The 25,700-nt window shown below is 36.4% G+C and overlaps 3 protein-coding genes across 5 annotated transcripts; all 3 read right to left on the bottom strand.

Annotated features, from left to right (window-relative positions):
- Positions 1 to 2,024: 2,024 nt before the first annotated feature.
- LOC131425174 (uncharacterized) lies at positions 2,025 to 6,238 on the bottom strand. The gene is made up of 2 exons (XM_058586829.1): positions 5,386 to 6,238; positions 2,025 to 2,432 (listed from the first exon to the last, which is right to left on the bottom strand). Exons 1-2 carry the CDS (start codon positions 6,149 to 6,151, stop codon positions 2,377 to 2,379), a joined length of 822 nt encoding a protein of 273 aa, XP_058442812.1. The 5' UTR covers positions 6,152 to 6,238; the 3' UTR covers positions 2,025 to 2,376.
- A 2,373-nt stretch (positions 6,239 to 8,611) lies between these two features.
- LOC131425541 (V-type proton ATPase subunit d 1) lies at positions 8,612 to 10,859 on the bottom strand. The gene is made up of 3 exons (XM_058587501.1): positions 10,604 to 10,859; positions 9,458 to 9,966; positions 8,612 to 9,398 (listed from the first exon to the last, which is right to left on the bottom strand). The coding sequence occupies exons 1-3, from the start codon at positions 10,722 to 10,724 to the stop codon at positions 8,982 to 8,984; spliced, it is 1,047 nt and encodes a 348-aa protein (XP_058443484.1). The 5' UTR covers positions 10,725 to 10,859; the 3' UTR covers positions 8,612 to 8,981.
- Positions 10,860 to 15,569: 4,710 nt separating this feature from the next.
- LOC131425540 (dihydropyrimidine dehydrogenase [NADP(+)]) lies at positions 15,570 to 24,575 on the bottom strand. 3 transcript variants are annotated; one of them, XM_058587498.1, is made up of 7 exons: positions 24,473 to 24,575; positions 23,670 to 23,837; positions 18,204 to 19,367; positions 18,005 to 18,137; positions 16,423 to 17,945; positions 16,209 to 16,366; positions 15,570 to 16,145 (listed from the first exon to the last, which is right to left on the bottom strand). In XM_058587498.1, exons 2-7 carry the CDS (start codon positions 23,715 to 23,717, stop codon positions 16,058 to 16,060), a joined length of 3,114 nt encoding a protein of 1,037 aa, XP_058443481.1. In that variant the 5' UTR covers positions 23,718 to 23,837; positions 24,473 to 24,575; the 3' UTR covers positions 15,570 to 16,057. The 3 variants fall into 3 exon arrangements, with proteins under 3 accessions (XP_058443481.1, XP_058443482.1, XP_058443483.1); XM_058587499.1 differs by having other exon boundaries at positions 24,486 to 24,561; XM_058587500.1 differs by lacking the exon at positions 24,473 to 24,575 and adding an exon at positions 23,895 to 23,982.
- Positions 24,576 to 25,700: the final 1,125 nt, after the last annotated feature.

Genomic DNA, 25,700 nt, shown 5'->3' with positions numbered 1-25,700 from the left:
ACATTTAAAAAAATCACAGATTTCTATAGGTGTTTATGGTTATTCAGAAAAACTGAAAAAAAATAAAGATGTTTCCCAAGTTTTTCACAGAGAAAATCACATAAAATAGTCAAGCTGAATACTTAAAGAGACGAAGATGATTGTTATACGAACATCCCATAAAATGATTAGAATCACCACATACAATTTACGTGAATTAACCAAACGTCAAACAATCAACGTGGATTTGTACACACTTAAAACCTAATTTCGATCTCGGCGAAAAAAATGCGAACGGCAAAGCGATTTTCTCGGATATTTTACTGAAATTTCTGCTAATGTAGCTTTTTCCAAAGTTCTCGGTTTATTACTTCCAATTTCTCGGCAATTCAAAATCTTATACTGATATTCGGTTTTGTAAATTACCGTGTTTACCAGCAAGTAGCCGTTTCGCCAAAATCAGCAAATTAATGATATCAACTTACCGACATCTCGGTAAACAACTTTTAGACAACCGAAATTCGGTGAATCATCAAAGTAGCCATTTTTCTTCAGTCCAAAACTGAGTGATGTAAATAAGTGCATGTGTTCATATGTGGAATCAGTTGCAAATAAAAATTGAATCCGAATATAGCGATATGTTTCGTGATGTTAAAAACAAATTTATTCAATGTTCGACGATTATTCGTGACAAGAAATCCCCCAGAGCATTCTTACGGGATAAAGATCCTCGCAACGCTAATCTACTGCATGAAATTGATTGGACTCCGGTATAATATATTTCTTTAAATATTCAATGTTTTATTGAGCCATTACTTTCGTTGTAGCCGGAATCTAACAACATAATGTTTAAATAAATAGATCAATGATAACGAGTTTAAACTGTAAGGTTTATTTTATATTTAAATTTTTATTTTTATTAATTGCTTAAAATCTCGGCATTAGCTCATATGCTTGAACACCGGTAATGTCGGTAATTTGTTTCCAAAAGCGACGAAGATCTCGGTAATTTATAGTTTTTTCGAAACCGAAAATCTCGGTAAAAGCAAATTATCTGTCAAATGAAAAACACCGAAAATTTCAGTTGTTTTATTGTTTGCCGAGATAATTACCGAGCACTCGGCTGTTCAAATCTCGGCAAAGTTTTGCCGAGATTCGGGAAAAAATCTAAGTGTGTAGTGTGTGAAGTGTAAATAGTTCAAAATACATTTAATTTTTTTTTACTTGCTAAAATCATGATTCATTTAAGGTTTAAGAGACATTTTAGACAGTTCAATTTGAACCACTAAGCAGACGTAAAGTTAACGCTATTTGCGAAACACGATTTTATATTGCGCCGAAGCACAATGTCTTTTCTAACGTCCCGAAGAAAACGAATAGGCTTCGGAACTGGAAGCCGTTTTGAATTTTGGACACCTAACCGATTTCACTATTCTTTACGCTTCGTCTTCGACTCGTAGAGCAATTCAAGCAACCCCTTGTTTCCTCTTTTTATTTAACTTTCCAGGATCTATCAGTTGATAGCCAAAGAATAATATTCCCACGATCTTATCGACTACTATTGATGTTTATCAGGATTCGATACTCGAAAATACGCCATGGATTCGACACAGGATTATGCGTGTTGAGGTTTTTTTGTGTTTTAGGAATATAAATTGTTATGTAATCTTCTTATCATATGAAAATATAAATAAGTGAAAATTGAAATCAGTTGTGAAAAGTTCACTAGTGAATATTAGCCTCGAAGATATTCAAGAAAAAAGTTCGCACAATGAATATATCTGATTAATGTGTCTCATATAAATGAGTTAACTTTAAGGAGTATTCGGAAATTTTACTTTCAAAAATAAACGTCTGGTAGGTTCAAAGTTCAAGCACAGAAAGAAACCTGCTCTCTGTGTTCTGTATTCATTTTACTTTTTGTTATTGTTATAGTGTTACACACTAAATTTAATCTAAACTTATTTTGATAGTTCTGCACTGAACCAAAACAGGACGCTGATACAACAGCTCTTCCTTCTTAACTTTTTACATAACCAATCGAATTGACAATAATCAATTTATATTTTTTTATATAATTCTTGCTATTTTCTAGCCTTACTATTATGTTTAACAAAAATAACCATATGAAATTTGTTCCCCTTGGAACCAATCGATCACTTTGAATATACAAAGTCTTCAAAAATCAAATTCTTCTTTATACGTTTCGAACGCCTGATAGACGGCATCTGAGAATTATTCCCTGCTTCATAGTGCTTCCGCTTTCTTCCTCGCCGCTGCTCATCAATCGTGAATCCACGAAACTCCTCATCACTTTCTTCTCTACTCTTCCTTGTTTTCAAATCCTGAGCAAACGTAGAAATGACCACGTTTGGCCGAACACTGGCGTTCCTTGGGTTAGCGACTCGAAGTTGGCCTCGATGAGCCATGATTTCCACGCTTCCAACATGTATCTGGAAAATATTTTGAGAGTACTTTTTAGTACACATGGCTTTTATCCATTTGGCGTGATTGTGAGGGTTATGGTTTTCATACCATACTTCTTCCCCCTCAATCAGACCATCCAAAGGGTCAATCAACACCTTCGGAAAACAAACGTCATCAGCCTGTTTGTTTTTATCATCATTAGTTTCACCTGTGTCTTTACTATCTGGAAATATTATTTGTTTTTTATATTGTTTCTTGGGATTCAATAAATCAAGCAGTGTCTTTGGAGTGTATGAAAAAATTCTTTCAGAAGGAAAATGACCATCTGATTTTGAACAATAATTTCTATAATTAATTAAAAATAAGTTTATCTGGTCCTCCAAATCTAACTCATTCAAGTCCTGTTCCAATAAGAACTTTTTTAACACCTCTTTGGTTGTTCTAACTAATCTCTCTGCCTGGCCATTACTAGCTGGGTTGTATGGTGGACTTTTGAATACCTTGATTCCTTGCCTCTCTAAGAAATTTGAGAAGGAAAATGAATTAAATGGTGGACCTCCGTCGGATACCAAGACATCGGGCAATCCGAACCGAGCAAAAAATGCTACTAATTTCTTTAATACTCTATTACAATCAGTACCCTTACTCATCCATTCAACTTCTATCCATTTGGAAAAACTGTCCACAATCAACAAAAATGTGTGATGTGAAAAATGGAAAAAATCGATGTGTACTCTACCGAACGGTCTCGTAGTTGGCATCCATTTATATGTAGTTTTAACCTTAGGGACAACCATCATACTATTACAAGTGCTACAACGAGTTACAAAGTTTTCTATATCAGAATTAATTCCGAACCAATAAACCGATCGTCTAGCCAACTGCTTCATCTTTACCATACCTGCATGGTTGGCATGTAAAAGTTTCAATATTACGCCTTGTACATTCTGCGGTATTATTACCCTGTCTCTATATAACAAACACTCGTCAACAATTTCTAATTCGTGTTGATTTGAAAAAACATCAACAAAGCGTTTGTCAATACGTTTTGGCCAACCATCCCTCATGAATTCAATAATATTTTGCAGAAATTTATCATTCTTTGTCTCAAAAGCAATTTTAGCACTATCAATCGGAAAATTTTTACTGAAATTAATACTTTTAATCAACTTAGCGTCCAAATTTCTTGGAACTTGTTGTTCTAGAGGAAAACGCGAACAAAAATCCGCGTTACCCATCTTCTTAGAAGGTCTATAGCAAATTTCAAATTCATAAATGGACAGCTCCAATATATATCGCTGTAGTCTTGTAACAAATATTGTATTTTTCCCTTCCTTTCCAAAAATTCCAACCAGAGGTTTATGATCTGTATATACCATAAACTTTTTTCCGTACAAATATTTATGAAATTTTTTAATGGTACACACTAGAGCTAAGGCTTCTAGATGAAGAATAGGATAAGATTTTTGTGCGTTATTTAACGAAAACGATGTAAAACATATAGGTTTTTCTATACCATCAACTATGTGAGCGATTACTCCCCCTAGACCGTAGCCTGAAGCATCGGACACGATCACCAAGGGCTTTTTTGGATCATAAAGCTCTAGAAATTTAGTATCCAATAAAGATTTCTTACTGCCTTCGAAAGCTTTGCTACAATTCTCATTCCACTCAAATTTAACATTATCTCTCAAAAGATTGTACAGATAGTGCAATTTTGAGGATAAATGTGGAATAAATTTGTTATAATAGTTTATTAACCCCAAAAATGATTTGAGTTCTGTTACATTTTTCGGTATTTTAGCATTCTTTATTGTTAAAACTTTTTCTGGGCAAGGCAATAACCCCTTTTCACTTATAATGTGTCCCAGATATCCCAATTGCGTCACAAAAAATTTACATTTATTCAAATTAACTTTAATGTTTGCTTTAGCCAGTCGTAAATAAAGTAAATTTTTTTTATACAGTCTGCCAAATCAGCACCTGCAACCAAGACATCGTCCAAATAGCAGAATACGTTGTCAATTCCCTTTAATACTTGATCCATTACTTGTTGAAAAATAGATGCGCTGGAAGAAGCTCCCTGCGGTAATCTATTGTAAACATACAGTCCTTTAATCGTATTGATTACCATAAATTTTCGTGAACGTTCAGACAGAGATAACTGGGTATAAGCCCCTTCCAAATCCAAAGCACAAAATACTTTGCAACCTGCCAACCCGGCAAACAAATCCTGTGCCACCGGTAGAGGGTAAGTATTTGGAATAATGCATTTGTTAATCGATACCTTGCAATCAATAACAAGCCGTATCTCATTGTTTTTTTTAATAACCACTACTACCGGAGAAGCCCATTTGCTCGTTTTAATAGGAGTAATTACTTTTTCACTTTCTAGTTTCGTCAAATAATCTAAAACTTTCTCCCTTAACCTGTAGGGAACGTCGTATGCCTTTTTGAAAATTGGCTTATCGTCATTCAAAACCAAGTCTGCTTCGAAACCGTCAATAGGAGTGGAAAAATCTTTTTCAAATACATTGTAAAACTTTCGTTTAATATCTTTTAAAACCATGTCGCAACGATTATCGTCCAACAAAATATTATTAACTGATAGATCACACGCAAAATAATTCCTCCAGTCAGAGAAAAACTCGTCTAACCATGGGCGTCCCAATAAAGGAATAAACTTGTTATCAGAATTCAGTACTAACAGCTTTAAATTTGCTGATTTTCCTTTACATTTGACCGAAACATTTGCTTCGCCAACGACATTAAGTCTCGCCCCATTCACCACAATCAATTGTTTCAGAGTTTTCACCAAAGGTTTACTAAAGTGAGCTAAATATTGAGATTTCCCCATAACAGACACTGAAGAGCCACAATCAATCTCCATTCTGAGAGATTTGCCCTCTATTTCAATGTCAATTAAACAAGGATTATTTATATGATTTATAGAGGAAACAAGCATACATTCAAAATCACCTGAATTTTTTTCATCCTCACTTTCCGAATCATGTGGTCTGAAACGGCTGAACAGCTCGCTCAATGTACTTGGCCCAGGTTCTGCAGAGTCCACGAACTTCACTGCCTCCTTCCTTGAATTTTTTAGCTTAAAGCACTTCCGCTTTAGATGTCCTCGAATTCCACAGTAATCGCAAATCCTGCTTTCCGGACGGTACGTATCCTGATTGTTTCTCCAACCAGCTGGCTTGAATGTTGTTTTATGCATTGTCCTCTCTTCCTTCGCCATTGCATTAGACTGTTTATACGGTTTAAAACCCAATCGATCCTTCACCGAGCCTCTATTCTCAAATCTTTGAGACTGGTTTAATTCAGCTTGAGCTCTGTTATATATCCTTGCTAACTTTTTATAAGCGTAACCGCCTTTATTTGGTTCATTCTGTCTCATAGAAGCGATTTGTTCCTCATTAGAGGCAATACCCAATGTTCGCGCGTTGGCCCCTGCCATCTCCCAGGTCGCGATTAGTTTTTCTGCTGAATCCAGCGTTAAATTTTCTTCATTTAGCAACCGTTGCTGAAGTACTTTATCCCTCAATCCGGCAACAATGCGTTCCCGTATTGCTGATTCTTTAAAATTCCCGAAATTACAAAATTCCGCTTGAAGCTTGATCGAAAGCACAAAATCTTCAACGGATTTATCTGGATTTTGTATCCTGTTATTGAATTTAAAACGCTGTATAATATCCGACTCTGTTTTATCAAAACGCGATTTCAGCTTGCTAATCATTGTGTCAAGAGATATTTGAGCTAAATCCGTATTCGGAAATAGTAATTTAAGCTCAGAAAATACGGAAGGACCACTAAGGGTTATAAAATGCGCTTTCTTAGCTTCATCAGGAACATTGTTCATAACAAAAAAGTAGCCCAATCTTTCAGACCAATCCGAAAAGGATGATCCTTTACGGTAAGGCTCAATCATGGCGGATACACTCATCTGCGCCATCGTGTAAAAAGGTCAGTCACAATAGAAACAATTAAAACCAGTAACAAGAGAAAATAAAACCAAAATGGCTTACCTTAAGCGTCACCTAAAATTCTATACTGGCACCTTAAACGAAAACAAGATTCCTTAAATATCTCCGTCTAAAACTTTAAACTCCAACGGTCGTAGCCAGTGCCAATTTAGCTATTTATTGAATTTATGTAATTTATCACTCGTGACACCTCCAAGGAAATTCTTGTATCTAAAGGGAATATAAAAAATAACACTCTTAATTATGTCACATAAAAAAAAATTTAAAACCACAAAATATTAAAATTTAAATTAAATATAATAATAGAAACACCACCCTAGCCAATAAGCCAGACATTTATTTTCTATATTAATAAAAAAAAAATATTCATATATGGCACTTGAACCGAAATATGTGCAGCACCCTAAAATAAAACCGACGCTACCAAACAAAATGGTTTCCACTGGTAGAATATTTATCACTTTCAAACGCTTCCGATTCACTTTCTACGGTTTTTTCTACACGGTGTACTTACGGTTTTAACGCTAAATCTTAACCAATCCGAAAATAGTCCGGATGTAGATAATAAAATCCTGCAATCTAGCTACTTCCTTGACTCTTAGTCCGTACAGATTTCTGCCACCGACGTTGAAAAAAATCCTCTATCTGCGATGAATACCACCACTGTTGTTGGATAGTTGTTCTGCCCATTTGCACACCGAAGTCACACGCGTTCACAATTTTCCTCGTCGCCAGTTAATGTGTCTCATATAAATGAGTTAACTTTAAGGAGTATTCGGAAATTTTACTTTCAAAAATAAACGTCTGGTAGGTTCAAAGTTCAAGCACAGAAAGAAACCTGCTCTCTGTGTTCTGTATTCATTTTACTTTTTGTTATTGTTATAGTGTTACACACTAAATTTAATCTAAACTTATTTTGATAGTTCTGCACTGAACCAAAACAGGACGCTGATACAACACTGATATTACTCTCGAACAGAAGATTTTTGGAAACTAAATCTTCATAGCCGTTATATCTCAACCCTTTGCAGAAAACATGATGAATCACCAATAGCAATAACTTTACATGCAAAAATATTTGATAAAAAAAATACTTCCTTCGATACTTTTGAACGCTCATGATTCGTGGATAAAGTTTGCTTTGTTAGTTTGTCGACAGAAGACGAGGTGATAACAAAACATTACTATATTTGGAGTGGGGTGGAAGTGACCTGTTCTCGATAATGGTTTGATCAAAGCAAAGACTTGGCATTACATTCCTTTTGTACAATTTGGTCTTTCTGTTCCAACAGACTTTGTAGCCGATTCATAGCGTACAAAATCATTGTATGGCTCTTGCTATGATTCCATTGGTATTAAGAATTCTTCCAGGTCGGGACTCGAATATTCGACAACCGGCTTGGTAAATCAGCGCAACCGATGTGATCTAAAAGAGTGGCACCTTTTTAAATTTCCAATCATAATTCTAATGTTAACTACGACTTCACCAACACTATCCACTTTCTATTGATTATCAATTACTCTCGATAATGCAGTTTCTAATCTTCTATATATTTACAAATTGTTCCCCAGTGTATTCTATAGCAAAAACTTATTATCACAAGAAATTTCGAAAGCTGCGAGCAACGTACCTATATTGAATCAATCACCTAATTCCTTTGACGAAGATAAATGTTTAGTACGACGAATATTTTATGCCGAAGCAATCCATGACTCAAAACCCACGTAATTTACGCTTGAATTGTTCCATTATATTCATCCAGAGACAGATGTTATAAATACTGATCTTGTAACTGCTATTGGCAGGATTGTAAACGACATCGCGATAGTTAAATTGGACAGGCTCGGCTTCTGTTCCGACGTTCTTCAATGGATTAAAGCTGATCTCTTATTTCGTCAAGTTTAACGACTGTATTTCCAAAGGCCGAAATTCCACAAGGGAGTCATCTTGGTTCTTTCATTTTCCTATTTCACTTGAACGACGAGTATTTTCCTATCGTGACAAATGAATATTAGTTTCAAATATGAATGTAAAAGTTACGATCATTTATTGTCGAAACCTGATGCCATGTTTCACAATCTAGCGCTAGCTTCCTCGATTAGATACTGTTTGTTAACAGAATTGAACTAACTTGTTTTCCCTTGCATTTCGGTTTCAACATACAAACCAAATTCCATGTCCATGTCATTAATGTATTAAAAACATCAGTCAGTCAGGTATCTACACTTTATTTCTTCATTCATTGCCATTTACATATAACTTATGTTGATCACAAGCATTTAAAAGCGGAAAATAATAAACTATTTTAACAGCTAGGTACAAACGATTTCGTACCTTTACTAAAACAACATATATTACATTTGTGACAGAAACAGTATTTGCATAATATGGTATAGCAAAGAAAAAACAAACAAGTGGGAATATGTTTGTTGACACATTCATTAATGTATTTTCATCATAGATCATGCGAGTCAGAGGACATACTGTAATACTCCCGGCAATGCCGTTCGCTGAACAACCAAACAGTTGGAGGAATGTCAACTTATGTTTTTCATCTATAATAATGTAGCTACTATAAGCATTTAGAAGATTGGAATATAGTTATCGATCTTGGCACGATGCTTCTGTGCTACACACTCGGCGATCCAGACAATATTACGACATTCCTGCTCCTTAAGCTTTAGATATGAATAGAAAACACCAAAATGGAACTGCTGCATGAAAGCGTATACGTTTAGTTTAACTTCATGCTCGTAGAATTTGTCCTCCAAAGTTTTATCTCCTGGATTGTTACCGGATCCATCGAACAGCGCTGCATATTCAGCATAATATTCGGCCACGGCCTTCACCTGCTCATAATCGTCGGCACGGGCTAATGCAGCCAAACCATCTGGATTCATGCGACCGCAGCGTGGATACAGTTTGGCACGATCGTCTTTCGAAAGTTCTGTGCCGAACGAGTTGATGGTGATGATGATAGCTCGACGATCAGCTTCGAACTAAACAATGATTTCTACATGATTACAAAATTCATGGTGCACAATTACATGATACTTACCGCCAAAATCTCACACATAACATCGGCAGTAGTTCCACCGATATTCTTGCAGAAATCATAAAAAGCCTCTAAATATGCTTTGTATAAAGTGTTACGAATGATTTCAATGTTCATCTCATCCAAATCTTGTTCAGAAATGCAATCGACAAAGAAGGGGGCCAATGGCGTATCGACAAGCACGGCGTTATATAACTCGGCCGGTGTTGCGGCTACGTGGATAGCTTCCATTTGCTCAAAACTACCCAGCGGATGGCACTTCGGAATGAGTTCCGAAATCGGACGTTGATGCAGAGTACCGGTAATCAACAGAATAATGTTATCAATCATGTAACTGTAAGTAATGAAATCCAGAAAGGTGGACAACGGTTCAACAGCATGGTTGCGCATGTGCTGAAATTCGATCACCAGTTTTTCACGCAGTTTGTCGTCGATCACTGAAACCGCTAACGGGGATGGCTCGTTGGCCAAAAATTGGCCATAATCGGTACCCTGAAGATGAAGTTTCAAATCTGTAAAAAAGGAGTGGCTTTATTAAACGTTGGAACATTTGTTAAGCTCGATAGTACATTACATCTAACGAGAATAATTTTATATTGAGGTTACGATGAAACACGAACGTTGCAATGAAGATAATCAATTACATCTTACCATTTCGTGCCGTGAGTTTTGTGTGGTTCGAACAATGACTGCTACCATAACAAATAACAAAAAAGTCTCGAACACGAGCTAGTCGAAAAACGTTTTTAGATTTTATTCCGTAGTTCACACATGAGCCCAAGTATTAAAAATGTGATTATATATTTTTTAAATTGTTCTGTTAACACACTAGAATGACGGTTTTCTCATAACAGAAAGAAATGCTAAAGAAATTATACGCAAAAAAATTTAATTAAAAATTTTTCTATGAGTTTTAGTACGAAATTCCAATTTCAAAAAGAGATTTTTGAAACCCTAATACACATCGTTCCACCCCTCGATGCGAAATTCTTTTCGTGATATGATGGGGTCATATGATCAATCATTAAAGCTACGAAAACAGAGTTTCGCTTCTAATGAAATAAGCTTTTACTTGATTTTTTATTCAAACCATTCATCTGGACAGCACCTAAAGTATTGATCTTTCGAGACAATGGCCATCACACTTACCTTCAAGAGTTTCGCACTGGACCAAATTCAAGTAATCCGCCTGCTTAAGAATTCCACACTTGAATCCACGACACAGACCTTCCAGGTAACCACCGTCAATGTTGAACATGAATCCAGGCATTTTTGTGCTGAATAACGTTCACTGGCGCTGTAAAACAATCGGAAACAACAGCTGGATTACCTCCTAGAACAACAAATGCGATGGGCGATCCTCTGACTGAAAGATTTTCTTTCTCCAGTGTCATATGACTGAATAAGAAAACCAAGGGTGTAGTGTCAGTTTGACCATAAAAAAATAGAGGGGGGTTTATTTGACAGATGTGATGCTCGTCGTCGTGTACTAAATCATTAAGAGCATGCTCAGCAGCTCGAAACTACTACAACTGGCATTCGTTAGTTGGAGCCGAGTTGATTATACTGCTCGTTTTAAAATAAAGTTGATAATTGTAGCGTTTTAAATTTACTTTGCTTTTGTTTGTTAAAATCATACATTTTTGTTTGTTTTAAGAATAAAATGATTTCTTTCAAACTTATTTGTAAGGTTATTTTTGATCCTACTTTTATCCGCTTTCAAATTGTTAAAAATCATGCTTTATTTACATATCACAATCAAGCCCTGGTATTCCAAGCTATGGAATCCAACGATTCGGTGCTCCATCATTCCGGTGGAGATAGATATCCTGCATCGAATATTTTTGTAAAGAAAATGTACTATGTAATCTTAAGCAATTTTCAAAAATATTAGTAATTATCAATACATTGTACACGAATACACGATTTGTTGAAAACCCTCTGAAATGAACGAAACAAAAAAAATCACTTATAAAACGTATACAAACTTAATTTGCATAGGAAAAAATTGCTCTGGTTTATAAGAAATGAGATTATTATGGATCATTTAAACAGTAAACTTACTTGTATCATTAATCAAATTAGATCATAGCAAAGACATCACATTAACAAGATATCCAGCTCTCACATTTCCAGTACAAATCATTGGCAACAACCTTTTTTGCGAGCATGGCACCCTCAGGAGAGTCCGCATTGAATCTCGTACATAGAAGTAGGGGAGAGAAATGTTGAATCCGTGCGCGCCAAAATAGCAGTACTGCGCACCCATACAATTGACATGATATGTTGAATGTGATACCGTGCGATGGCGTTGCTGAACTGAAAATTGATTTCGCTCCATGCTGGCAGGGTCTGATCATAGATAAATTGCATCATTTTATGCTTGACATAAAGATATAGAATAAATGAATCAACATGTATATGGCCGATAACATCAATTCATCTTTGGTTGGTATGTAATAAATAGTTAGTTTATTTCAATAATAAACTCAGCCCGGAACAAATATATTTTTCGTTTGATTAGACCAAAATTTCAATTCAAATCAAATAGAGATTATTGTTGATGTTGAAGAGAGAAATTGGTTGAAAATAATAATATTCTAACTGGAAATGATTATAAATCGAAATAAAAAATTTAATTTTTTTATTTTAAAAATCCTCAATTTCTCTGCATATAATAGGTACACACAAAGGTGCACATCACTACTAATGAGCAACAGACTGAGAGAAAAGTTGAAAACGCACGAAACAGAGAAAAATGATAAATTTGCGAAAAGTATCACCCAGCGGAAGGACTTGGAACCTTCACCCTTCTCCTTTCCAGGAATATGCTCCACAAACTATGCTACTCTGGAATATGTAGATAACACACTCATGCATATATGTTGCCGGCTATGCCTTGTCATTTTATTAGATCCAAGCGAAAACATTAATATTTCTTTGAAATATTGTTGTTCCTTCCAACGATGCAAAAACTTCGCATTTCACAAAATTTCAAACATTATCTAGATGATTCGTGATCGGAGAATCACCTGGTCAGCCCAGAAGGGTAATTTTTTCATCATTTCAAAGAAATAATACGTTTTCAGCATGGATCTAACAATATGGCCAGGGACTGTAGTATGTGACTATTCCTTCAATCTTTATAAATTTGAAAAGAGCAAGCGTGTGCGGGAGGAGTGTAGAGGGAGAACAAACAAAGAATAATTTATACTTATCCAATTAGTGGTTTGAAAATGTTCTTCTCTAGCCATTCAAATAGTGTAATTAAAACAGTTTTTTCATCGAATTCGATACAAGTTTTGGTAAATTCATTCGGGTTTATTTAGTATGATTCGAGTCATTCTAAAAAGCGTATTTCAACGCTTATACGGTAACATTCATGCAACCAAAAGTATCATCAATAATACATTTGAACTTGATAATTTAACCGACGAATTGAACCCCATATAGTAAAATTGAATGCGGTTTCAATGATCGCATTTATGGATCGTATTAATGCGGAATTGTGACTTGTTCAACTACGCTCTTATATGATTATATCTTCGGAACTAAATAGAATCGCTATGAGAATTGTTAACTTACCAAATAATCAAAAAGTAGTTCTCGCGTTTTTAACACCGGTTCAGGCAACTGCGAAAAAATTCAACGCATCACCTATAAGATTACATCTTCCTGTAGAGTCTGAGAGCGGAATGTGAAAAGAGTACGGTAGGGAATAGGGTTAGTTGAATGTGAAACGTGTTACCGAGCGGTCGAATAAAGGGTCCTGGAGTTATATATAAATTTGTGTAGTGAGTCGTATGAAATTCCGAAAGGCCTAATTGCACGGATTCTACACTTCCGAACCGGAATTATTTTCCTTAACCCTTCCAAACTTGATCATTGAGCTCATAGTAGCTTCTCAGTACGCCTAAGTATATTAAAATTCCTTAAAAATCTAGCGGAGAAGAAAATGTGCACACTCAGACTCTCTGCTATCTCGTCGAGCTGAGTCTAATGGTAAATAACATTAGGAGTCTCGGAGGAAGCGATCCGTTTTTTCTGCGATTCTACATCCTCTCAACAGAAAAATGCCAAAAAAACTAACCATTGCGATAATTGTAATTGTAATTCTTGCGGTTAAATTTTAAATACTTTTGCATTGGTTTTCGCTGTATGTTATGTCAAATTTTTCGAATGTCGGTAAAATTTTTACTGACTTTTTCCTAAGTTTTTACTCTTTCACTTCCGAAAATAAATCGAATTGATAGATATGATTCTCCCCGAAGGAGTTCTTCATTATAATTAATAGATTCACTGAAAATTACCAAATCTTTTACTGAAACACTAATGACATTGTTACCCCCTCGTTTACTCAGTGAGTGGAATGGTATGTTGTAGGCTTACTATCAGAGCTAATAAAAGTCATTTTCATTAACTGGAAAATAGACGAAAATAACAAGAAATTACTGTCACTCTCAGCCTCGCTTGCAAACTATGAGAACGAAATCCATGTCCAGTCAATGACATAAGCGGGACAGTAGTTTCAAAATTGTGTTTTTCTTTCATTTGCCCTTCCAGTCATTTGCAGTTTTCAGTGAAAATCCCATAGTATGCAGTGTCAATATTCAACCAAAGCTGTGAGAATTGAAAACGACAGAAAAAGGTTTCACAATAAGTTTTAACTGTTGGTGCTCGAATTTGTAGTAGTTTTGGTTTCCAAATAAGTTCTGGTATGTAATTACTTCGATTTGCCATATTTTAGTCACTTTTTATAGCCAAGCGTCTCAGATTTTCAATACATCGATGACATAATGAGAATTGAAATTCTGCTGTTGCTACCTGAAGACGTTAGTTTGGTTTCGTCTTGTCACAGAGGAAAGAGTGACGTTGGCAATTATGCTCTCTCATTTTTTCGATGAGTAACGAAAATGATTCGTCTTTCTTCGTTTATTCTGGTGTCGGTCATTTACGAATGAGACAGTAAAACATTGAAAATGAGACTGCTGGAAAGGTTTTCTTTCTTTGAGAATGCGTGACAATTTTAAGCTCTCATAGACACCCGTCCAGAGCTTGGCCGATACTCACCACGGAACTCACTGTGTTCGGGAACTATTGGAAACGAACCATCCACCCCTGCTGAAAACCAAGGTGGAACATACCAAAGGTCAACATATTTTAGTTTTTCTACTCTGAAAAACAAACATAGAAAAATCCTTCCAAATCTACTACCGAAGACGAGGGCTGGCGACTCCTTTCGAGTCCGTAAACCGTATCAATAAACGAAAGAAAGGATAAATGTGCTGACAGTGTCTATCTTCTACAACATTTCATTTTAACAAATATTTACTTTTCATTCTAGGCCTATCAACTAGCATAACTTATGTGAAGTGACGTCATTATATCTTATGTCTATTACTTGCGCTTTTCATTGAGGTTTCTGTCTCTGGATACTCCTGAGCAATATGTTCTGTACGGGCTCGTATCAAGCTCTTTTCTGATACTGCTCTGTTGTACCGATCGATCACTGTTGAATACGGGATGGCGAAGATGCTCCGCAACTATTTCGGTTGCCAAGGTGGTTAAGGTGCTTCAAAATGGCGAACGGAACTGTCGTCTCAGTATAATCGCGCGCACTTCTGATATATTTGGTAGTCGGAAATAGAAAGAACTCTTCCAGCTCAAGCAAAGTTTATCAAGGCTGACACCGACAAAACCCAGAAGCTTCATTGATACCAACCCAATTGACGTTTGACTAATCAAGTTTGGTAGCCCCCCCTGCAACAGCTATGGATGGTATGTTGCGCGACATGTTCACATCGTAGCAGCGTGACACCTAGCAAGTACATAGACAATGTCCTTAATCGTGAGTGATCCATCCGTCTCAGAGCGGGTCATGGACTTGGAAGGCTATCGCTTACTCTGATAGACGTAATGACCATAATTGGAGTCAGGGATTGCAAAAGAGAAGAGATAGGATCTGAGCTAACATCGTTGATAACGTTTTGTGGCAAAGCCCAAAATAAACCAATTGTAACCAATGGTTACAACATTTCTAAGTTAACAGATCATGTCAGAACATTAAAGTGAATGTTCCGTAATATTTCTATAGGAATAATCGAAATCTGGTAGTTTATTGACAGATGACTAAATTGGATCGATTTTACAGTTCATCTATTGAAAAATATTTTAAAAATAATTACAGAACATCGAGAAATTTGGTGTGTAGCATTTTGCTCTTCTCGCAATGCACGGATTCACTATACACGGCTAAAAATCTATTGCCGGTACCATGATTAATAATTTCTTAATTATGGTACCGGCAATGGATTTGTATCCGTGTATGGATCGTATTACGTTACATGGATGCACTGATCGGATCGTATCACGTTCAATACAATATAAATATGAAATTTCTCATGGTAATTCCAAACACGGTTTAGAAAGTCTAAATTGAAGTTGTTACTTTTAAAATTACAACAAGGAATAAAATTAACATTAAACCTGCAAGAAAAGAATAGTACTCTACACGGTGAAACAGATTCAATACACTGGAATAAAATGTAAAACATATAGAATTTGAAAATGTTTTGTAGTCGTTTCACAAGCATGCATTGATTTTTATTGAGATGGAGAAAGCGCATGAACTTGCACGATCGGTTTTAGATGGCCTCGTTTAATTACATGTGGGATTGTCTTCGGTACCATACTATTAAGTTAAAAAAAATTCATCGTTAGAAAATAATATTGATGTTAAAATGCCAAAACAAACCTAATACAATCGATGATGGGACAAACTGATAGACACAGATTACAACCGGTACAATCATCCGTAACGTGTGGCAGGTGCGTCACTGCATCAAATTGAATCGCCTGATATCCGGAGTCTGCACAAGTCATGTAGCATTTGCCGCAGTTAATGCATAGATCCTAAAAATATGAATGTATAGTAAAAGTGGACATAAATGCAGTATTGTCTTTCGTACATCATCGATAAGGGCTACTACTTGCTTTTTATTATCTAGGCTTTTGTACGACCCGATTTTGTCTAATGCGACTCCAAGAACGTCTTTGATTTTTGGAGCTGGATTTATTATACTATTATTTGTACCATTTTGTTCCTTATTCTGTTCTGTGACATATGGGTCCCATAAAGGCCCATTTTCGATACGCATTTTCGCTAAATTTTCATCTCTTCTTTTCCGATACTCTCCAAAATGTAGCAAAGGCTTTCCATTATCATCAAGTAGTGGTGCCACTGGTTTGCCCTTTTGCAGTTTTTGTGTTGGTGGTGACTGACCATTCCAGGAAAGACTCTCTGGTGGCGAATTTGCCTTAAGGAACAGGAGAGCCTTAAGACCAGTAATGTAATCTTCTATAACAGTAAAATCCTGATTTTGAACTGAGGAACATATCTGAAGAATTGGTGCTCCACACTGAATAAATTGCAATGCAACGTCCGCTGAATCAATTCCGCCGATACCGCAAATTGGAAATCCAGGCAGTTTATTCCCTATCAATGAAACTGCTCGTAATGCTTGCGGTCGAGTAGCATTTCCCGATACCCCTCCGTAGGTTGTACGCTTGTCAATACCGACCGCTGGCCAGGGCAAAGCATCGGCATTTATAGACATCAACCCTTGAACGGTATTAATTGCGGATACCCCATCTGCCTTGCCTCGCTGAGCAGCCTGAGCGATCGATACAATGTCGGTGATGTTTGGAGTTAGCTTCACGAAAAATGGAATTCTGACAGCGGCTCGCACCCAAAGGGAAATGTTGTATACCAATTTCGGATCTTGACCGCAGGCTAGGCCCATTCCAGATTCTCCCATGCCGTGAGGACACGACAAATTTAATTCAAGCATGTCAGCTCCAGCTGCCTCGGCTCGTTTTGCCAGATTTGTCCAATCTTCCTCGTTGTAAGTGCACATGATACTGGCGATCACGACTTTCGTAGGGAAATCCCGCTTCAATTCTGTTACACCGGTAAGCCAATAATCGGCACATTTTTCTGATATTAGCTCGATGTTCAGGAAGGCACCTTGCTGTGGACCGAAATTGTGCCCAGCGGTTATTCCTCGAACTATTCGAGGACTTACGTTGGTAACTGTGTCTTTATCAAGAGCAAATGTTTTGGTAACGGCAAATCCCCAGCCTTGTTCAAAAGCTCGACGAATCATTGCCGTACTAGTTGTTGGAGGTGCCGATGCTAGCCCGAAGGGATTTTCAAACCGAACACCACATACCTCGACAGATAGGTCTACATTGTCAATTTCGGTATAGAAAAGCGGTAATTGAGCAGGCATGTCAAAGGATAATCCTTGTAGATAGCAATGCATATACCAGGCTGCCGTTTTACCATCATTTACAGATTCAACCGTAGTTTCTGCTGCTCCAGCCAAGTCACCACCGCAGAATACGGATGGTATTTGAGTCTGTTGAGTGGTGGAATTCACTTCCGGCAAGTTCCAACGATTGAGTGGAACTGGACTTAAGGCGTCGATTACTAGAGTAATAAAATGTGAGAATTATCTTTAATTGTTTCATAAAATTCAAAATACAAACCATCTTTGTCACTTAAACCAGACCCGAAAGCGGAAATTATGTAGTTTGCTTTCAAACGGGTTGTTTGATCAGAATCCTCCACCCAATTACCAGTTTCATCCTGTTCAGTCCGAACAAATACGATAGCTGTAATCTATAGAAATAAATCGGTAAGCTTGTAAGCTGATTGACTACTGCTAACCAAACAAAACTTACTAACCTTTCCGTCTTTGATGATCACCTCTTTTGGTGACATAAACGGAATAAATTCACAACGTTCCTCGCGAGCGAGTTCAACTTCTTCCGGAACTGCGCGAATATTATTGTTACCCTTCCGAAAGACTACAAACACCTTCCTAGCACCACAACGAAGAGCTGAAGTGGCACAATCGAATGCAGTATCGCCAGCTCCCAAAACAATGACGTTTCCGCTGAGTGAAGGTAATGTGGCAGCGGCCGATTTGCATGGACATAAACCCGGTTTACTACCATCAGCTACCAATGGTAAGAAGTCCTTGGAAGAATAAAAGCCATGCTTTTTCGACAGTCCGGAGAATATTTTGTCGATTTTAGGCTCGGGTAATCCGATTCCAAGAAAGACTGCATCATTTCCAGCGTCTAAAAGTCCCTGGACTGTTAGGTCTTTGGTTGAAAGGGCCCGTCCGGTTTCAAACTTAACGCCAAGGTCTTTCACTAGTTGGATTTCGAAATTAACTACGTCGACCGGTAGACGGTATTGTGGAATCTCCGATGAGCTCAAACCGCCCAGATAGGAGCGCTTTTCGTAGATAGTGATGTCTTTGTAACCAAGACGCCCGAGGAAAGTTGCGCAGGACAACGATGCGGGACCGCCTCCTAGAAGAGCGACTTTTTTGTGTGGATTCTTCAATGGAGCAACATTCGGGGGCACAATCTGTTGTAGACCCATACGCTTAAACACATCGGTTGCAAATTGCTGGAGTCCTCCGATATTGATAGCGCCTTCTTCTGCCGCCTGAAGATTGCAGCCACCAACACAAAGATCACTAGTCGGACAAACCATCCCACAAGTTAGTCCCAAAGGATTATCCGAAAAAATTGCCTTGGCAGCACCATAGTAGTTCTTGTTGGCGATACTGGTAATAAAGCTCTTTATGTCGAGCTGAGTAGGACATGACTTTTGGCAGGGAGCATCGGCACACTTCAGACAGCGTGAAGCCTCACGCAAAGCAGCCCGTTCCGAGAGGGTTGTGTGTTTGATGTCCGAGAAGTCATTGGTAAGCGGAGTGCAACTACTACACGATCGATCGGTGTTGCGTTTCCAGTGTTTCTTCGTTTGTTTGGTTACGGTAGTCGGGACCAAGGAACCATGAGACTTAACTCTAGGATTGAGTGCCAGCAAGCTCTGAAAAAGTGATAATCGTATTATAGTAACAAAAATATCGTCATTGTTTCGAATTCTAATCATATAAAAATTAGAGATGGAGTTTAATAATTATATAGGGATTAGGCTTTTTTTTTTGCTTTTTTTATTACAATCAGGAAACCAATATGTATACAATGATATAATTTCTTAGAATTTTATGACTTTTATGACTGATTTATTTATTCGGTATTTTACAAACTTAGATTCAAATGAATGATTTTATGATCCTATACAAAACTTCTGAATTTCATCTAGATTTGACTTCCGGTTCCGGAATTATAGGATAATTTGTGTTAAAAATTTTATACTTTCACGTAAAGAGGTGAAACAACAAATCTATTTTATTCCACCTAGTAGTGTAATGATGACTTTCACATATAAATCATACTATCATATATAATACTGAGGTATTCTTTAAAATAACTCAATTTTCTCAGATATAGCTGAACCGATTTTCACAAATCCAGATTCAAATGAAACATTTGATCCCGACCCGACTTCCGGTTCCGAAATTACAGGGTGATAAAAAACAAGGAAAAAAATCCTTCTCATTTAATTTGGACACCAGAAGTCTTAGAATTGCATGAAACGTCGAGATTTAGTGTCATATCGAAAACATTTTTTTTTAAATCGACTTTCTCGAGTCCTAGAAAGTCGATTTTCTCAAAAAAAAATTGTTTGAGATAACACTAAATTTAGACGTTTCATGCAATTTTAAGATTTTTGGCATCGCCCCCCTATGGTGCTTTTTCACGATCGCTGGGCAGCACCCTTACGCATGTCCGATTTAGCTTATATATATATATATATATATATATATATATATATATATATATATATATATATATATATATATATATATATATATATATATATATATATATATAAGAGTGGTAAAAATCAACGTGTTTTGTCGGTTACGTCACTTGTACCATCATGTCTCTGGAACTAGGAGTTACAGCCATTTGATCTTCGAACTTGATCAATGGCCTAACAATAGCTTTCAAATGGGCCTAGACTTGGTAAAATCGGTTAAGCCATTTCCGAGAAACATGCGCGGTAAAAAAAACAACACATTTTGTCGGTTACGTCACTTATACCATTATATCTCCGGAACCATAAGTCACAGCCATTTGATCTTCGGACTTGATTAATGGCCCGACAGAAGCTTTCAAACGAGCCTAAGTCCCAGAAAGTCGATTTTTTAAAAAAAAATTTTTTGAGATAGCTCTAAATCTCGACGTTTTATGCAATTTTAAGATTTATGGCATCCAACAATATTTCGATTTCGAAAATTTAATGTATCCCCCCCATATGGTGCTTTTTCAAGATCGAAAATTTTCAAACTGGGGCAACGCTGGGACCCATATCCGATTTAGCTCAAATTTTGCATGAGAACTTTTTTCGAGGTGCTTAAACTTTTTGGGTTTTCCAGCAATTCTAATACCTTTCTATAGAGAAAGGCAAAATAGTCACACACGTTTCTCAGAGATGGCTTAACCGTTTTTTACAAACATAGATTAAAATGGAAGGTCTTATAACCTCCTATAATGTTTTTGAATTTTATTTGGACCCGACTGCGGTCCCGGAATTACAAGGAAATGTGTGCATATTAATGAAATCATGCGCACTCAATTTTCTCGGAAATTTCTTACAAGGTTTTTACAAACTAAGTAGGAAATAAAGAGTTTTGAAAATCTTTGAAAAGTCCCCGAAAAGCTGATCCAGATCAGACTTCCGGTTCCGGTATTACAGTGCGATTAGTGAAAAATTTTTAACAAGCGGTGGCGAAACGAGGTGCAAATTTTTATAAAGCTTAGTGCTAAATTCATCTAGTTGGCAGATCTTGTCAGTTAGTAAACATATAACACTACAACCGAGGACTAATAGTCCTCGGTTTCCGTTTCCGAAAGCACCGATAATAGTGAAGCGAAACTCCAAAAACGGAGCTCACTTCGCAACGGTTAAACCGATTTTCACGAATCATGATTCAAATTGAAGCTCTCATTGTCATTAAATATACTATGCAATTTCATTCAGATCCAACTTCCGGTTCCGAAATTATAGGACGATGAGTATCAAAACATTTAAATCGTCATTCTAAATGACGATGCAAAACTGGTATGCGTCGGTACGTGCGACTTTAATCCGTTCGAAGCGTGCTTTGTTCAATTTCGTATAGCGTGCAGGTTTGCCCACATTGAAATCTATATTATTCAGGTGAAAAATATGTAAATTTGTAAAACTTTTATTCAATTTGTACCTACTTGTTAGTATTATCATAAAATCATGATAACGATGCTTTTCTATAAAAGTACACTTATTGCCTATCTCATATGAAAAGTTTATGCAATTACTTGTTAAAATTGGCACGACACAGTTCATCGAACTGAGCAATGCCTGTGTGTGTATGTATGTGTGTGAGTATGTGTCAAATAATGTCACTCATAGAATAAAAAAAATCATAGTCCCATAGGTTGCTATTGAATTTCATCATGCATCATGGGGTTTGAAATTGTCATTTAGAGTGACGATGCAAAAAAGGGTAAAGTTTTTTTTAGATTTGGCTCAAAACTGATTCAATTTGTAGGGTATATTAGCTACTTACTAAACGAACCGACTTCGGCTATACCGGTTCCCAGTTCTCGGTCCAGAAGTACCGGAAAGAGTGGTCAAAAACTCTAAAACGAGACTCAATCAATTTTCTCACAGATGATTTGATCGATTGCCACAAACTTAAGCTCAAATGAAAGTTTCTATAGTCTCATGAAATATTGCTATTTAATTTTATCCGGATCCGACTTCCGGTTCCAGAACTATATAGTAAAGTGTGTTTAATCATTTAATGTTCGTCGCAAAGAAAAATTCTCATTAACTTGAGATAACTGCTTACAAAATGAATAAGTTATGTTAGTTCAGTTTCTTTCAGCGGATTGTGCAGAGCTATGGAAGGCACTCATAATTCTGATCAACCGGGACATGAAGTCGCACCTTTATTTAAATTTTTACCGGCTGCAACTGTTTAATGTTTCTCCATTTCGTAAATATATTAGACAAAAAAAATCGTTGCCACGACTGGTAGTAATTTTCTTCACTCGTTTTTGTGAAAAATATCCAAATCCGAAAAACCTAATCGTAAGTTGAAAATTTTATTTGAATTCAAAATTTGAACCAAAAAACAATAAGAATACAAAAATTAACGAACTATTCGTTTGATGATTGATAATGTTTGATAGCTCAACAAAAATTTTATTATCGAACGATCAGTAATCAATTCAATTATAAAATTTGGTAAAAAGTTACCAAATTCCGCGAAAGTGTGAACTGCATACCAAACCCAAATACCCCCAAAAGTAGTGGTACAATTCTCAAATAATCGCATATCAAATAAGCAAATTGTAGGTTCTCAACAACAAGTTAGTTGAAGATAACATGATGATATAAGCTTAAAGTGGCGGGATTATTGAATGCAGCCCCGAAAGCCGTAATAGTCGTAATACTATGTGCTCTGGAATTATATATTATCGGATTAGCTTATCTCGTTTCAAGATAATCACGTTGTAGGTGATTTCACTGCATTTGTTGCTTTATCTATCACATACAGAATCTTTATTCCAGAAAATAGGTATAAATTACATTTTAGTTAATCCTAACTAAATTAGGAAATAAAATACATGCTATTTGAGCACAAAAAATACGTTCTCAGCGATACGTTGCCCATAATCATTATATTCCATGAACTAACTTTTCTTTGAAAAACTGAAACAATTCTTTTTGACGACACTCTGTTAAATATTAAAAGGTTATAGTCACAGTAAAAATATGATTCTAATAATAACATTATATTATTGCCTCTACATTAGGTATGATTTTTGACTATCTAATGATTAGTGACGGTCGGAAACGCTTTTTTTGCTATAATAATAATAATAATGTCGTAAAACCTGTCCGTCTAAGCGTCTGACGTGTTTCTATATAAACGTTATCGACGAAGGTCGATTACTCACAGTCTTAATACGTAGACTTGCAACGCAATTTGTTTATTAGAGCGCTATTTGCTATTATGACTGTAACAATATTGATTCGATTTGACAAAAACATAGCTAGAGATTGTTTATTAATCGAAAGCATCTAGCCACATTTTCATATTATAACAAACTTTCCTTTCATTATAGTGCATATATTATTTGAAAGTATAAACTGATAGAATAATTAAATCAATTCCGCCACGCTGCTGCTTTCAAACGTTTTTCACTTATTGAGTTAGTTTTATTTGCATACCTCAATATCCGGTAGATCCTTACTGGTCAAAACACTAGCACAACTCATGCTGATATGTTCTCGCGATCAAAAAATCTCACTAAATTCGAACACTTGTACTATACTTCCATATGACTGCAACGTAGATTATAACTGAAACTGTGTATCCGCAATAATTTGTTCGACAACCTGAAAGAAAAAAGTAAATCAGTTATTTTTAGTTTTTACTACGCACAGCGTGGCAACAATTTCTACTGATAAGCGGAATATCTCCTCCCAAGTGGTAACAACAAGACCGGTTCTATTTTATCAATAACTCATTACTTAATGCTATCAGCGACTAGTAGCATGCAACCTTGTCACGAGAATAACCTTGTCTTAGTAACCACACCTCCAGTTTAAACCATCATAACAAGCCCCCCCATTAGCATTAGCAACTGCCATGCATTTCAACTGCTGATCAACTCACATCCACCTACTTTTATTGCACTAACCGACAAGAGAGACCACATGTTTAATCTAGTTTCAATGTTGATCTAAAGTAGTGCGTATGTATTGAGTCTGTACGAAGGCATTTGTTAGTAAACTTCTTCTCTAATCATGTCGCAACTGCATCCTCTATCTATACTTCTAATTCATGCCAGCACTGACTAAACACTTTGAAACAAAATCAATGACCACACCTTTTGCGCTACAAGATAATGGTTAATGGAACTAGAAAATGTTCTTCATTCAATGAACTAAAAGTGGGTCGCGAAGAAAGAAGATCTATCTCTCTAATCTATCCTGAAAACAAGCGAGAAAAAAAAAAGAGTTTTACAAACCGTCCAAACGCACCAATGGTCACCAGAAGACTAAAATCATCTCTCGACTGGCTGAGCTTAAGTTTGATTAGACAACAACTACATGCAACGTTACAGATCCGTTCACATTCACTGCTAAGCATGTAATACGGGTAATAATAGATAGTGCTCAAACGGTGGAACTTCTTATCAACTATCGCTTGGCAGAGAAGATAATGTTCCGGTCATATTTTCACAATAATATAACAATTTTAATCGAAATACCTATGGGAAATTAACAAAATTAACATTATTGAAAGTTGAAGTGATTCTGATTTTTTTATTAACTTAACAAATTTATAACTGTTATAATCAGACTTGGAAGACAATTTTTTTTGTAACGGTCGAAATTTTCTAATTGAATGTCTCAATTAATTAATCGTTGATCGGATGAAACATGATGGATTCGCGCGGACAAAAGTTTTAATTCGATAGCCTGACTACCAAATTGTTTAAGCAAAACAAAAAGATATTAGAGATTTTCTCTGTCTCGCTAAATCTGCCATTCAACCGTGGACCGGGCGGCTACATATCATTTAGTCCCAGTAATTGTTTGTTGGGATGCAACGATTCGTTCATTAGCATCGGTCATCGTAGAGCTGGTGTGATCCGTGGTTCTCTGATTTACACCTCACTTAATTCAGTTTAGGTACTAATGAATTTTGATGGGTGGTTGAGTACGCAAAGTAGTGTCGGAACGAAAATGTCTCAACCACTGATACTGTTGAGTACTATTTTACCTAAAGTTGAGACCCCGTACGCAATTCTGCTATTGGATTGAAATCGACAACTGAAATGTTTCGTCATTAGGTTCACTTTGATGTGTCTTTGTTTGGCAAGCGATTTGCACACCCTTCGATATTAGTTTTATTACCCGATTTCGATCTAGTCTCCAACTAGTCGTGGCTGATCTATTGAAACTTGTATGCTGAGCTAACCTGGTGACGTTGGTACGCATCGATGGTGGTCGTACTACAAAATTTTATTGATTCATCAACTCGTATAATTGTTCCATAAATTTAAAATAAAATAGAGCAAATAAGTCCCATAGAACATAGGACAGTTATTACGACTGATAGTAACGGGTGGCAACTAAAATTTTGGAATTTTTTTCGAGGCCTGTATGCTTAGCAACAAACGAGCTCAGAGAAAAATAAGAGTGTTTATGTGTTAGCTCTCTCTCTCTCTCTCCTCTTTCTGCTAGTATTTT

The sequence above is a fragment of the Malaya genurostris genome, chromosome 1 (assembly GCF_030247185.1).
Source record: "Malaya genurostris strain Urasoe2022 chromosome 1, Malgen_1.1, whole genome shotgun sequence".
Classification (NCBI taxonomy): Eukaryota; Metazoa; Arthropoda; class Insecta; order Diptera; family Culicidae; genus Malaya; species Malaya genurostris.
The sequence above is the reverse complement of the archived record's forward strand: the minus strand, read 5'-3'. Positions and strand labels throughout refer to the sequence as shown.